Below are 15,012 nucleotides of genomic sequence, written 5' to 3'. Positions count from 1 at the left end.
CAAGTTAAAATTGCTCTAATTGTAGACGCAATAAAAGATTAAGAGACAAAAATAAATTGGAAATAATCTTTTGAATTGTTGTATAGCAAACTATTTTATAATAATTTGATGAATTGTATTGCATAAATTCACACAATATGAATCATACATATCTTGCATAATTTTACAAGTCGTAATAGATACAAAAAGATTTTAATAAAAAATCAGAAGTTAACAATATATGTGTATACCGTGGTATTTAGCATTTAACTGATTATTTTAGTTAAAGACAAGTTAAAAGAGAATCCGCCCCAGCATTCAAGAAAATACTTTATTTTCAAAGCCATAACTCATTAAGAAAATAACACACTTTACAGATTTGCTTTCGTAGCAGATAAATTTGTCATCTATAAAATGAGAAAATAAATTAGGAGTATATGAAAATAAGAAAATAAGTTATCTATAAATTTGTAAGAGCAATGTTTATGAGCAACCTATCTAGTACCTTTGCTAAATGAAATTAGGAGTTAGAACAAACTCAACAAAGCCAATGAACAAAAAGTTTGATGCTAGACAGTTTGTAAGAGTATATAAAACCAATCATTTCTCATCGAAGCCACTTTCAAGAACATCCGTTCAATCTCAGACGATTTGGTTACGGTATCGAAATCTTTTCGACATGATGATCAAATTAGCGCTATGGCAGTGGCGGGCTACGAGAGCATCCCAATCGTTGTGACAGACAGGGTGGCCAAGTAGCAGCACCGCCACGAACGAGGTGGAGGCGAATCTAGGTTTAAGGGTGTGTGTGGTTAGAGAAATTATAAATAATTTTTAAAAATTTTAAACTGAAAATATTATATTTTTATGTTTGGTTTAAAGTTTGAAATTTAATTTCAAAAAATCAAAATACCATCATTTTAATTTCTAGCTTCCTTCGAATATATTTAATTTTCATGAGAATAGAATCTAAATAATAAAATAATACTAAAACTACGCATATCCTAAAAAGTTTAGTGAAGCATTTGAGATTGGAAATTGGGACGCCATTGTTGAAGGATGGTGTGAAGGAAGTTTATGTCTACAAGATATTTGATAAAAAGGAGGGAACTACTGAATACCACAACTTCTTCACGTTCTTGGGGTGTTCTCTGTCAATTAAACGTGCCATAGCTCTAGGGCAATGAAAATTGAGAAAAGGACCAACTAGATGTCATGTCTTAAAATTTCAAGATACAATTTAAATCATTTAAAAATTAAAAGGCTAAATTAAATTGAAGATCCAATTTCAAAGTTATCTTGAGTATTAACTCTTAACTCTAATTTGTATGGTAGGCAAGTAATGCGTTGCAAGCCAATTACTATTAAGCAAAATAAAGGAAGCCACATTCAAATCCAAATAAAGACCAGTCCAAGAGTGCAGTAAATATAATACAATCAGCACTAAGTGCAGTCACATATATAGCATATCAATATCAATTAGATACATGTGTTCCACCATTTTATCTTCCAAAATCACACGAGACAGAAGTGATTTCAGGTCAATTAACGGAATCCAAGCAAAACGAGTTGTAATAATCAGGCATTACCTAATATAAAGTCCTAACAAGTCAAATTAATAAGGCTATGTATAATTAATTAGGAGCAAGCGTGGTTAGCGAGGGAGAATTGGTTGGCTTGGGAAGAAGCTGCGGCTTCAGATACCAAAGCTTGAATGAGAAGAGTCTTGACCTGCCAAGGACGGTAAGGAAAACCTTCCCTCGCGTAAGAGTTCAAAAGTGCCGCAGTACCTTCCTTCAATAACCCTCCGAAGGGGTTATCTTCCTCGTCGTTCCTCATCGTCGCTTCCACCAGCGTCAGATCCGATCTGTACCGTTCGTACACCCTCGACCCGAACACCTTTCTCACCGTTGATGTCTCCGGGACCATCCTAGGCCACGCCTCTCTCTTCCCACTCCAATACCTACAACACGCGGTACAAAAACATCTAACTATTCATATAACTCATTCAAGTCCAATTGTTAATTATCTTACCGTGCAGTGCATCTTCCGGTGGTGCGGGTGTACAGAAAGCCAGGGACGCGGGAAGAAGTAGTAGGCAATGAAAGGAGACAAATGAGAAGAGGGACTGCGAGGAAGGCCATTATTCTTGTCTTCATCTTCGTTGCACTTGCAAGTGCTGATTTTGAGTGCTGAGTTGAGTGCTAGAGATTTCTTGTTGATTTGGTTTTTACTGGTTTGAACTTTGAACGTTGCTCCTGCACTGCACTCTTCTGTTGTCTCTTGTCTGTCTCTTCTTTATGTGGGACTCACGTGATTTTATTTTATTTTTCTTTCATTTTTGGACTAATAATTGGAGAATCTTTGGACCAAGGCCCAATTTTGTGTAACTCATGATCCAAAGAAGTAGCCCAATTTAGGGGTTTTGGACTTCTATTCGATTGGATCTGCATTTCTTTTGTTAATAGTCAAATTGGTAACCAACTTGGGTTGGTCGAGTGCTCATCTCACTCTTTCGCTTAAATAAGTGTTGGGATTTTGAATCCTGTTTTGTACATGCAATAATTCATTGGCCAGCGGCAGCAGACTCTTAAAATTAAAAAAAAATCAAATTAGTGTCCCAAAGATTAGTCTATTGTCATTTTTAACAATTTCTAGATGGAAAAGTATATGGAACCAACTCCTAATCAGCCAACAATGGAACAACTTAATTATAATTATATTAATAATTAATTTTAAATTTTTTAAATTCAAAATTTAAAATTGATTAAGTAAACCTAATTAAAACCTATAAAAACTTTCCTTTTCTCTCTCACATTAACCTACCCACCTCCGACAACCACACAGACCTCTCTCTCTCATAGGCTATCTCCATCTCTGCCATCATCCAAGACTCTGGAACTTTGACGTAGTAATGCATTGAGTTGCTGGTGTTGCGATCCAAAGAAGGACTTGGTTTATTGAAGGAGAGCCCAGTTTTCAGTGATGAGATTGTAGGAACCCATTTCAAGAACGCCATCGGTGGTTGGAATGTGTATGAGAGTTCGGATGCCATGCATGTAAGCTTATTTAGCTCTGTCGCAGTAGTAGAATTGAAGGTCTCCGTTGAGTCAGATGGGAGATCCCGAACCAAAGGCCTTTCCGGGTAGCGAAGAATATGAAGCTTCGCCCATAGGGAAGGTGCGTGTCAAAGACATCACGTAGATATCCTTAAAATCAGTCTCTACCTTGAACTTGGTTCAGTTTCAGGAATTGTTTAAGGAAGCAGTGGTGGAGCACGAATTGTCCTTGAATAATTACAGAAATATAAAAAAACATTCATTTAATATGAAAAAAAACATCCTAATGCTTAACAAAAGAAATATCCAGTTATATTTTGGCAAAAATAATTATGAAATTCTTAAAGAAATAGAGAGATTCACATTTGCAATACAAAAAAATTCGAAAAATATATAAAAGAACATCCATTCGGTATAAAAAAGAAACATTCTGATACTTAACAGAAGAAACATACATGTATATTAACTTATTTTTATATGAGTTTCGAGATCCAGCTTATTAAAAAGTTGGCAGGAATTGGCTGAACCCCCTCTTGGTTCCTAGCAGAATTGTTTCTAGATTAAGAATTTCTATTAATGATTATCTACATGGAACATCAACAGACACATTAATTGATAGTTATATGTCCAAATGAAAATTAATAAGATATGTTTATTATCTAAGGTTAAAATAGTTTCTCTCTCCATTTGTATAAATCCTAGCTCCAAAAATACACAGATATTTATCCATCTTGTTGAGTGTTGTTGTAGTGATGCACTGTCATTACCAGGTTTAGGGGCCATGAGGCCTAGTAGAAATCGAAGTGGTGGGTTATCGTCGCAATCGCTGGGTAGCTTTGGATTTAGTTCATTTAAGCAAGGAAGGAGAATGAGCATAGATAGACCTATTTTGTTGGCTGAAAACTATAATTAAGAAATTTGATACCTAAAAAATATAACCAGGTTGTTTCATATTTGTCAAAGATACCAAATGAGTTTAAATTGATATGAACAATTATTTCTTCAACTCCTTCACCATTCATATGGAATTCACTTTTGTTGTTTAACATATGCAGAAAAGCAGCCACTACAACTACTTTAACGGGATTGATAATGAATATAAAGTAGTTGAAGTTGTAAATAATGGGACAGAAACATATCTTAAAGTTGAAAGTGACTATGAAAATTAAAAAGTAAACTTAAGATGGAGAATAGGTACTTGTTAGGATTTGGTTGAATTAGTCCCACATTGCTTAGGATAGCAAATGGAGTGGGTGGCCTAGGCTATAAATATGAGGCTAAGTTCTCCATTTGTTTTTGCACCAGTCGGAAACACTTTAAGCTTGTATCTGATTTTTCTTTTCCTCTGTACTCTTTGATTAGAGAGTGTTGTGAGGTGTAGTTAGATATTTGCTTTGAGAGAGTGTGGGTGTACTGGGGTGCCGGTGAGAGAAAGAAGTCTATGTGTTGTAACAATTTTCACATAGTGATATTCTCTGGTTGTCATTTGACAACGGCCGTGGTTTTTTTCTCCGGTAATTGGAGTTTCCACGTTAAATTCTTGTGTTGTGATTGTGTCTATTTTATTTCTCTGTCAAAGGTGTTTTCTCAAGGGGGAATGGTGTCTTATTCCCAACAAGTGGTATCAGAGCTTCGGTTCGGTGGGATTTATTCTTAGTATGCTCTGTGGTTGCAGCCTAGTCTGACCTTCCACATCAGAAAAGAATTTTGTCCTGTGGCTTGAGGTTGATCTTTGGTTGCTGTTGTTGTTGCTGGAAGGACACTGTAAGAGTGTAGTTTGGAAAGGTTCTGGCTAAGGAAAGACCTGGTACTTAAGTGTGTCCATTGTGACCCACCTCTCTTTCCTGGGGACCCTTCCTAGTGCACGGTCTACAGTTGAGTTATACTATTCCAGTATACGGTTGCAGGGGACCCTTCCTAGTGCACGGTCTACAGTTGAGTTATACTATTCCAGTATACGGTTGCAACAATGTCAGGATATTCAAGTGCTGTGAAGCTTGAAATAGAGAAATTTGATGGAAGAATCAATTTTGGCTTGTGGCAAATACAAGTCAAGGATGTGTTGATACAATCAGGTTTGCACAAGGCGTTGAAGGAGAAGATCTCTGGTATGAAGATGATGTTCTCTAGAAGACGAGAAGTATCCTCATGGTATTGTCGCAGTGCCATGGATAAGGATAAGTTGTGGCAATCGGGTCCACAATTGCACACGGGCATTGGTTGGCGTTGAGATGCAAGGTGTGTGGCGGAGTTAGGTCGATGGCTGAAGAACTTCCAGGAAAAGCCAATTTGGAAGTTGCACCATGAATTTTCAGCAAGGTTTCGATCTGTACCAAGGCGAAATGCTTGGAGTGGTCTAATTCCAAGTGAGTATACTTTCATGGTGGAGTATGATAGTTCTCTGAACTATGATTGTCGGTATAGACAATGGCAGCAAAGAATTGTCGGTGTTGACAATAGAAGCTGAAGATGTGTGACTATTTCAATCAAGGTGGAGATTGTTAGGATTTGGTTGAATTAGTCCCACATTGCTTAGGATAGCAAATGGAGTGGGTGGCCTAGGCTATAAATATGAGGCTAAGTTCTCCATTTGTTTTTGCACCAGTCGGAAACACTTTAAGCTTGTATCTGATTTTTCTTTTCCTCTGTACTTTTTTATTAGAGAGTGTTGTGAGGTGTAGTTAGATATTTGCTTTGAGAGAGTGTGGGTGTACTGGGGTGCCGGTGAGAGAAAGAAGTCTATGTGTTGTAACAATTTTCACATAGTGATATTCTCTGGTTGTCATTTGACAACGGCCGTGGTTTTTTCTCCGGTAATTGGAGTTTCCACGTTAAATTCTTGTGTTGTGATTGTGTCTATTTTATTTCTCTGTCAAAGGTGTTTTCTCAAGGGGGAATGGTGTCTTATTCCCAACAGTACTTTGGATGCTGAAGTCAAAATACTTAAAATGTTGATTATTTTTATATTTGCTGGAGTAATAGTGGTCATTTTAGTAGTTGAGATACTTTGTACGTCATGTTTGGTAAACTAGGAAATTTATTTGTATTGATGGTGTGATTGGTATGGTTTAAATTTTAAAATTGTGAGGTTCTTATTTTGAGTGATCCAGCTTAAAGTATTATTGACATTTAATAAATGTGTTTAGAAATTTTTTCTTGTTCATTATCAGACTAATTTATCAATCATGACAACCTAGTTTAATTTATGACCCTTTAAGCAAATGTTGCACATCCTGTAGCTATTGACATGATAAATAAATGTAGACAAGTAAATGAAATTGGACACTTAAATATTTTAAGAATAAATTTAATTAAAAAATTATTTGAAAATAAAAATGACTGGCTAATTTTTTAGAGATCAATTTGACCATTAATTTATATATTTTTTTAGTATATTGTCAAAAACAGAAATTGACGGAAACAGATTATAAATTTCTTTAACAAGCACAATTGTTATGTAGATTAGGTGATCAGCATTCTTTTTTATATTTATCTTGAAATGGAGTTATGTTGTTTTTGCTATATTATTGATTTCTTTGCATTTTCTATGAGTTAGTATGAATTACTATACTTAATTTAAGATAAGAAAATGTCGTGTGATCTAGTGTTGCTGCTGGGCGGTGGCATCTGCCACAAATAATGGACTGCATTTTAAATCAAGATGCCGATCATTTTTTTTTAAATGTTAAAACGTTATTAAAATTTATTATTTTTAATTATTATTAACTCAATTTTTTAGTTTAATAATTTAATAATATATTTTTAGTTTATATTTTTAAATATTAATAATTAATTAATAAATTTTAATGATCATTTAATATTTTTTTTTTCAAAAAGAAGGATTTTACTAATTAAAATTTCTAAAATAAAAGAATTAATAAAATAATAAACTAAAAAATTAATTATTTTTAAGCTAAAATAATAAAACTTAAATATATTAAAAATTATAAAATAAATAATGATTAATATATTATTTAATTTTATTATTTTATTAATTTCCTCAGTTTAAAAGAACTAAATTCGAATACTCTTTACTGTGGAAAAAAAAAAATTCTACATACCAATATATGTGCAATTCAACAATTGCATTATTACTGTTCTTTCGTCTTCAAGTGCTGCGTTTGATTCCCAGGATGGAATAATCTTTTCACGCTTTCTTATACCACTTTCACTCATACTAGACACTACTTTACCTAATTTAATATCACATTATTCCACCAATTCATATGCTTATTTATATTATTATTATTATTATTCATCATTTTAATAGAGTCTAAGCTATAAATTAATTAGATTCATTTACTATATATCTAACAAACTACTCATTAATTATTTATTCCTTACAGTGTGATAACAAACACAAAGGTGTGGTGTATGGAGTTAATGGTCTCAGAGATGACACAGGAATCTGAAACAATTATTACTGATCCCTTCCTTCATCATATCATTCTCTCAAACCATCTTAAATCACAATATGAGGTGTTGTTCTTCCGCCATGCAATTCCTGCACACATGTCTTCCAATTCCTCACCCAGAATTTCTACGTGTCTCGTTCCCAAATCTCTATAAATTAAACCCCTTCTTAATGCGAATTCTCTACAACTACACATCACCTACACCTTCAAAATGGGCAAGCCAGTTATTAAGCCTTTGGTGGTGCTCTTGCTTTCACTTATCTTGGTGAGCGAGTGCGCGGCGATTCGTAGTCAGAAAAGGCGAATGGGGCAGCGAGTGCAGTTAAGTTTGGAAGAATGTGGTGACCTGGAAGCCATTGAACCGGATTATTACCGCATTGAAGCAGAAGGTGGTGTGACAGAGTCGTGGAACCACACCAACAAGATGCTCCGCTGCGCCGGCGTCGCACTCGTTCGCCGTACCGTTAAACCCGGTGGCCTCGTCTTGCCATCCTACACTAATGCTCCACAGCTTATGTACTATGTCCAAGGTAATTAATACTTACTCGGAGGAAAAAGTTTAAGTACGACCATAATAAGAGTAAAGTATATTTTTTGTACTCAAATTCATAAATTTTAAAAATATTTTTAAATTTTATTTTATTTTAATTTTATTTTAAAAGTTTTTAATTTACATTAAATATATTTTTAGAAATTAATAACAATAATGCATAAAAATTATGTTTAATTTGTTTGTATTGAGGAATTGTTATTATGAAATTGTTGTTGAATCAATTTTAAATTTTTTAAAAAATTAGCTGTCAAGATATATTTAATGTAAATCAAAAATTTTTAGAACAAAATTAAAATAAAATAAAACTTAAAATATTTTTAAAATTTTTATCAAACGTTAAGAACAAAAAATATATTTTATCTTCTTCTTCTTTGTATATCATATTGTTTATATAATGACAAAAATTTGATGCATGAAGGAAGTGGCATTCAGGGGATGACGATATTTCCTTCATGTCCCGAGTCATTTGAAGAACCCGAAGAAGCGGGTCAAGAATACAGAGAGCAGCATCAGAAGGTGCATGAAATCAGAGGAGGCGATATCATAGCCATACCTCCAGGAATAGGTTACTGGTTCTACAACAACGGTGATGTTCCCCTTGTTGTCGTTATCCTCCTTCACACTAATAACGTCGCTAATCAGCTAGGCACACTCCCAAGAGTACAACTCAATTACTATATCACTTTCCCTTTCTGCTAAATTAATTATGATAATACTAATGAAGAATATTGTAGAGATTCTACATTGCTGGGAATACGGAAGATGAACATGGAGAGGGCGGAAGAGAGAAAAGCATTAGCGGAAGGAACGTGTTCAGCGGAATCAACGTGAATTTGTTGGCCCAGGTGTTTGGTGTGAGGGTAGAGACGGCGAGGAAGATACAAGGCCCTGATGATAAGAGAAAGAACATAGTCATGGTGGAGGGAGGTCTTGATGTTGTTAGGCCCGAGCCAGGCTCACGGGCCAACGCTAACGGCCTTGAGGAGACTATATGTACCCTCAGGGTCCGAGAGGCTGTCGGCAGTGCTGCACGTGCAGATATCTATGTGCCGCATGCCGGTCGGATCGCCACTCTTAACAGCATCAAGCTCCCTATTCTCGCTGATCTCCAACTCAGTGCTGAGAGAGGCGTTCTTTACAAGGTAAGAAATTCAATTCGACGGATGAATTTCATATATTGTTATCGAGATTATTTTTGTGTTAGTTTAATTTTGATGGTAATTAATTATAATAGAAATATACAAAGGGTATATAAAGTATCTATAATTTTTTTTTTATTTTATGTACTTTTTATGTATTTTATTATAATTAACGAAAATATTTGATAAAAAAAATTAACAAAAAATAATCATAATTTATTTTATTTAATATTTATTAATTGTTTCGATAATTAATAAATATTAAATTAAATAATAACTTTTTTTGTTTCTCTAACATTGTCAATTAATTAATTACTATTAATATTAAACTAATAAAAAAATAATTTAAATAATATATATTATATTTTGAGTAACGCTAATAACTAATATTAAAACAATAAATTTCAGTTAATATTATATTAAGTTATCATATAAATTCTGTATAAAATTTACTAAATATGACTTCTTATTAAGTTTGAATTTCAAATGTATCTTCTAATTGAATTTTAATTTATTTTGTTTTCAAGAGTTTTGAGATTTTTTTTTTTTTATGTTTTGTATATGTATGCATGCAGTATGGTGTTTATGTTCCACATTGGAACCTGAACGCCCACAGCGTAATGTACGTGACGGGAGGGCGTGGTCGAGTTCAGGTGGGGGATAACAAAGGGAAGAATGTTTTCGACAACGTGATGGAAGAGGGTCAAGTTGTAGTCATCCCCCAGAACTTTGTGGCGGTGATGCATGCTGGGGAAGAAGGGTTCGAGTGGATAGCATTCAAAACAGGGGAGAACGCCATGATCAACACCTTGATCGGAGAATCATCGGCCATCAGGGTGCTGCCAGTCGACGTGGTTGCAAACATGTATCAAGTGAGCAGAGAAGACGCTCAGAGGATCAAAGAGGCAAGAGATCAGGCAATCTTGTTTACCTTGCCTCCTCTTGAGGAGGAGGAGACAGATGGAATGGCTAAGGCTTAGTTATGTTTTGAAGGAGAAAAGAATGGTGCTTGCATGGTATGAATTATAATAAAGTAATTTCTCTTTCTCTAATGATGTATCAAGAGGTTTAGCATGCCGTAAGTAGTTTTTAGTTTGGTATATGCATGTATGGAGGGAAGAATAAGAAAAGGCCTTATGGCTATATGTTATATATGATGTGATGTGGCCATCATCACTATGTTACTAATAATAACTTTTTACCTACTGTTTTTTCTTTTAACTTAAGTATTTTTATTTTTTTATACCGATAATAATAAAACATGGATTCTAATATTTATACTAAAATGATTATACATGTGTGGTTAACATTAAAGTAATACATTTTTTTTACATTTTTCTAATTTTTTTACGAGGCCTCCTGCATATACAAGTTTTTTTTTGCTTACAAGCTATACAAGTTAGTCCAAGTTTAAGAAAAAACACGCGTATCATTCCTTTAAAATTGAGCGTCCAACGCACGCGTTTATTATGTCGCACTCTTCCTTTTCTTCCTTAATCAAAACGCAAACCGTCAAGATTCGTACTCTTCTTCTTCTTCCTCAATCAAAACGCAAACCGTCAAGATTCAAGCGACATTCGAAACAAAATACACGTTTCAATTTCTCGCGAAGAGTAGAAGAAATCAAGAAGAAAATATACAAATTTCCATAAAAAATCACAAGAAAAAACGAAGAAATATTATTCAAGATTCTGCTCTTCAGACTTATAAAGCTTGTAAACGCAAAACACTTATATGTAGAGATTAATCTTTTTTTACTATGTTATTTTCTAGATTTAGCAAATTTGTTGACGGATTAATAAATACGCTATCCTATAATCGAATTTTTTTAGTCAATAATTAATTAACAATATTTAAAAATATAAATTAAAAAATGTATTATTAAAATATTAAATTAAAAAATTGAACTGATTAAAAGTATTAAATTATTGGCCAAAAATAATAATTTTTGCTAACTCTTAAATTTATTTCCATATTTAAATTTGAGTTAGAAAATTCATATAATATTAATTTTTTTATTTTATTTAGATAAAAAAATCTAATAATATTTCACTTAAAAAAAAAACTAAAAAGTTATATAGCCCTTATAATGAAAAGGTAAAAATGCCTTCATTTTAAACTACACTAAACAAATATGTAAATCTAAAGGAACCAAAATATTATTCAAAAAGCTATAACGAAACTAAAAAAATATTTTATAGCCATGACGAGTAAAAGTATAAATTGCAAAAATGTGATATAAGTATCGTAATATTGAAATTGATACTTTAGTAGTCTACCATAATAAATTTATATTTATCAATATTATAAAAATATAGATAAAATAAAAATATGATATACGAATTATATTATCCAACAAATTATATAATATTATTTATTATACCAAAATATTTTTATAATTAATTTTAAAAAGACAAAAACATTTACTTATTTATTTAAAAAGTTTAAACATCTCTATTTTTATTTTTGACGCACACTGTTCTTTTAGATTCATAAAATATCAAAATTCAATTATTTTTTAGTTTTAAATATGGTAAAAGCTCAGGTGAAATCGACTTCATATAAAGTTAATACTTAAGAGCAGTTAGATAAATAGATATCTGAGAACCGTTAAATAAAAATTTAGTCAAATCAGTCAAATCATTTAACGACTCTCACTGTCAACTTTAAATAATCACTACGGTGTTGGCGTCTTGGCGATGTCAAAAGGACAATAGATACAACATTGCTTACCCTAACTCCCACTCGTGCTTCTGCTTGGCCTTTCTTCTTTTTCTTTTCATCATTTATTAACAAACAAAACCATTCGGCGACAGAGGCACTCACCTGATGACCGCCCACATTTAGAAGTTCATGGTTTAGGTTTAGTGCCAACAAAATGCCACAGAAGAAGAACCTCAAGCCAACAATAATATAATATATTTTTAAAAACATAAATAGTAATTTAAATAATATAATTCACATATTATATTTTATTTATTTGTTTGTTTATATTTTTATCGTTCTGGTATATATAAGTTGACAACTTACCAACACAAACACTTTTGGTCTTTCATGACAAAGAGATTGATGTTTTGATTGGGTCTTCTTTTTTTTTCCTGGTACTTCCGATCCATATGTGCTCTTATTTTTTAATGAGAAATATTTGGCCAATATTTTTTTTATAGTATTAGAATTTAATATTTGAAATTTTGATTTTATAATTTATTATTTTAAATTTAGAGTATTGATTAACTGTTAATTTAAAAATATAAATTTTATTATTAGTTACATAGTATTTTCTAGAATAATGCTGTGGTAGGTACCTATTACTTAGCTCATCAATTTTAGTCCTAGCTGAGCTAGCTCTTCATCAAGTCTTACCCTTCTCATAATCATGTGTATCTAGATTCGAAGTTCAATTAGATTGAAAGTTAGGTTGAATATATTATAGAAAAGTATAGTTAGAAAATGAAAATACTAATTAATGTGAATAATAAATATTTTGAATATAAATAGTTATTTTAATATTAAAATTTAAATAAATAATTTAAAATGTAGTATGTTTTTATTTTATTATGCTCATTTGAGAGTTGGTTATTCATGTTGTTTATAAAAACCATTGTGGATGGTTCTCAATATTCTTTTCACTTAGTTTAGAAGAGGTCAAAACTAAAGCAGAATAAAGACACAGAGAACCAAAAGTTACGGTGTAATGAAATTGGCTTTTCTTATTCATGGTTTTCCCGCGCAAAAGGTATTCAAACCCTTTGTTCTCTTATTCATTAAGTACACCATTATTGTTATTGATTATTGACTACATAGAGTGTCTAAAAGTAGCGCTCTTAAGCCACCTTCCTCATAGACTGATGATCGAAAGGTGGAACGAAGAACTTGAAGGGGTTGTTGTTCTTAAGTTGCCTTGCCTGCTCCCTTGGGAGGCGGTAAGAATTTGCAACCACCTCCTCAGGCAAGTTATCTATGATGGAGTTTTCGCCGGCGAGGTTGGCTATGCTGGGCCTTGAGTCTGTCTTGAAGGCCAAGTATTCGTAGTTGTCGCTCTGGGCCTTTGCTGCGACGGCGAAGTTCTGTGGCACAACAAGCACGTGACCCTCTTGAAGCTCCTCGTCGTACACTCTGTTACCGTCGCTGTCAACCACTTGCACATGTGCCCGTCCGTTCAATGCCACAACGATGGTGTGTGCGTTAAGGGTGTAGTGAGGCACAAACATTGCATTCCTATAGAGTGTTCCATGTTGAGCACTGAGACCGAGCCAGCCGAGAATTGGGAGGTCGAGTTCGTTGACGCTTCTGAGGCTACCAGCTTGAGGGTTGTAGATGTCAGGGTTTGAGGATCTGCCAAGGTTCTTCTTAACACTGGCAGAGCAGATGGTTTCCTCAATACCATTTTTGTAGCGTCTGCGGTTCTCATCGTATTTACCACGTTGTTGTCTCTCATCGAATTCCTCTCGTCTGCTGGGAGGCGACCTCGAGCTCTCATCTTCTTCATCTGGGTTTAAGATTCTGAGGCCTCCCTTGACTGTAACAATGGCTCCTTCTTCCTCGCGCTCGTTCTCTCCTCTTAGGTTTTGTATGGTTTGTCTATCAACCTGGAAGGCGTGTTGAAGGAATTCCTGTGCAAAGCCGCTGAAGATATTGCTGCCTTCGTTTTCTTCTTGTTCGTCACCTCGTACCCTTGGTCTAATTTGTCGATAATGTGGACGACTTCCTTGCTGCTGCTGGTACCTTAAGAACTCTTGCTCTTGGTTTCCAGCCAGATAGAATCTCTATTAATTAAATAATAACAAATGAGGTTTGGACTTTGGAGTGTAATTAATATTTCAATTTGGGAATAACAATAATAATGTTACCCTGGGAAACTGGTCGAGCTGGTTGTGGATACTGCTAGTGTCACTAAGAGTAACAGTAACAACATCAGTGTCTTGGTCGTTGTACATCCAGAAAGCAACACCGGTGGGAACTGCAATGAGATCACCCTCATCGAAGCGGTGCACCTTCTGGTGACTATCCTGTTGCTGTTGGCTTGGGTCCTGCTCCTGCCCTTGAAAACGTCTTGATGGCTTTTGGGACTGATATCGCCGTCCTTCTTGTGCAGGCTCTTCATATGTACTAGGACAACCAGGGAATATCAACCCAAAGTATCCGCTTCCTGTGTTCATTATTATGATATTATCAACACAAAAGGGACATAAGTGCCACTTGAACTTTACAGTCAGAGGTGCATATATAAACAGGGCCAATTAAATTGAGAAAGTTAAAGCGGCCAAATCTTTTTTTTTTAATTAACATGTAGTTAATAAATTTGTTTTACTCAATATCTCGAATACTTTTTATTATGTATATTTATACAAAATATATTTTGTTATTTATAAAATTTGAATTCAAAATCTCATAATTATAATATAAGGTGTTTATTATCTTAATTAATTTACATATTTAATAAACAAATAGGTGGATTAAATAAATAATATGAAGTGGTTTGAATATCATGTCTACTTTAGTAAACAGAGAGAAAAATAAATAATAATATTTTAATATAAAAAATAAATTTAAAAAGATATATAGAGAGAGTATTGACCTTGCTGAACGTAGATCTCGAGGGGAGCATTGGAGTAGAAAGGCCTGCGAAGGGCATTGCGGCGGAGGACGGTGCGAGAGAGGGCGACGCCGGCGCACTGGAACTCCTGGTTGTTGGGGTTCCAAGTCTCAATGTAACCGCCTTCAGACTCAATGCGGTTGTCGGGTCTCTGGGCATTGAGGCGCTCGAACTGGCACTCATTCTCCTCTCCCCCCTGCCTGAAGGTGACGCTACTGGCACCCAGAACCAGTACGCAAAAGCAAAGCGAAAGCGCAAGAAGCTTAGCCAT

General features: G+C 34.1%; 3 protein-coding genes across 3 annotated transcripts; 1 reads left to right on the top strand and 2 right to left on the bottom strand.

Moving 5' to 3' along the window:
* Nucleotides 1-1,408: 1,408 nt before the first annotated feature.
* LOC130936592 (uncharacterized) lies at nt 1,409-2,241 on the bottom strand. The gene is made up of 2 exons (XM_057866684.1): nt 2,014-2,241; nt 1,409-1,942 (listed from the first exon to the last, which is right to left on the bottom strand). Exons 1-2 carry the CDS (start codon nt 2,136-2,138, stop codon nt 1,618-1,620), a joined length of 450 nt encoding a protein of 149 aa, XP_057722667.1. The 5' UTR covers nt 2,139-2,241; the 3' UTR covers nt 1,409-1,617.
* A 5,423-nt stretch (nt 2,242-7,664) lies between these two features.
* LOC130932427 (11S globulin-like) lies at nt 7,665-10,125 on the top strand. Its single transcript, XM_057861752.1, has 4 exons — nt 7,665-7,983; nt 8,425-8,666; nt 8,741-9,148; nt 9,721-10,125. Exons 1-4 carry the CDS (start codon nt 7,665-7,667, stop codon nt 10,123-10,125), a joined length of 1,374 nt encoding a protein of 457 aa, XP_057717735.1.
* A 2,844-nt stretch (nt 10,126-12,969) lies between these two features.
* Nucleotides 12,970-15,012, bottom strand: LOC130936568 (arachin Ahy-3-like). The gene is made up of 3 exons (XM_057866659.1): nt 14,724-15,012; nt 13,996-14,294; nt 12,970-13,911 (listed from the first exon to the last, which is right to left on the bottom strand). The coding sequence occupies exons 1-3, from the start codon at nt 15,010-15,012 to the stop codon at nt 12,970-12,972; spliced, it is 1,530 nt and encodes a 509-aa protein (XP_057722642.1).

The sequence above is a fragment of the Arachis stenosperma genome, chromosome 6 (assembly GCF_014773155.1).
Source record: "Arachis stenosperma cultivar V10309 chromosome 6, arast.V10309.gnm1.PFL2, whole genome shotgun sequence".
NCBI lineage: Eukaryota > Viridiplantae > Streptophyta > Magnoliopsida > Fabales > Fabaceae > Arachis > Arachis stenosperma.
The sequence above is the reverse complement of the archived record's forward strand: the minus strand, read 5'-3'. Positions and strand labels throughout refer to the sequence as shown.

What these genes read in the sequence shown, in the direction of transcription:
- LOC130936568 (XM_057866659.1), bottom strand. Translation starts at nt 15,012, where the DNA reads ATGGCTAAGCTTCTTGCGCTTTCGCTTTGCTTTTGCGTACTGGTTCTG. An exon ending in CGAGATCTACGTTCAGCAAG is followed by an intron (nt 14,295 to 14,723) that starts GTCAATACTCTC and finishes TAATGAACACAG; the next exon opens with GAAGCGGATACTTTGGGTTG. An exon ending in AGCTCGACCAGTTTCCCAGG is followed by an intron (nt 13,912 to 13,995) that starts GTAACATTATTA and finishes TTTAATTAATAG; the next exon opens with AGATTCTATCTGGCTGGAAA.
- LOC130932427 (XM_057861752.1), top strand. Translation starts at nt 7,665, where the DNA reads ATGGGCAAGCCAGTTATTAAGCCTTTGGTGGTGCTCTTGCTTTCACTT. An exon ending in GCTTATGTACTATGTCCAAG is followed by an intron (nt 7,984 to 8,424) that starts GTAATTAATACT and finishes TGATGCATGAAG; the next exon opens with GAAGTGGCATTCAGGGGATG. An exon ending in AGAGAGGCGTTCTTTACAAG is followed by an intron (nt 9,149 to 9,720) that starts GTAAGAAATTCA and finishes GTATGCATGCAG; the next exon opens with TATGGTGTTTATGTTCCACA.
- LOC130936592 (XM_057866684.1), bottom strand. Translation starts at nt 2,138, where the DNA reads ATGAAGACAAGAATAATGGCCTTCCTCGCAGTCCCTCTTCTCATTTGT. An exon ending in ACCGGAAGATGCACTGCACG is followed by an intron (nt 1,943 to 2,013) that starts GTAAGATAATTA and finishes CGCGTGTTGTAG; the next exon opens with GTATTGGAGTGGGAAGAGAG.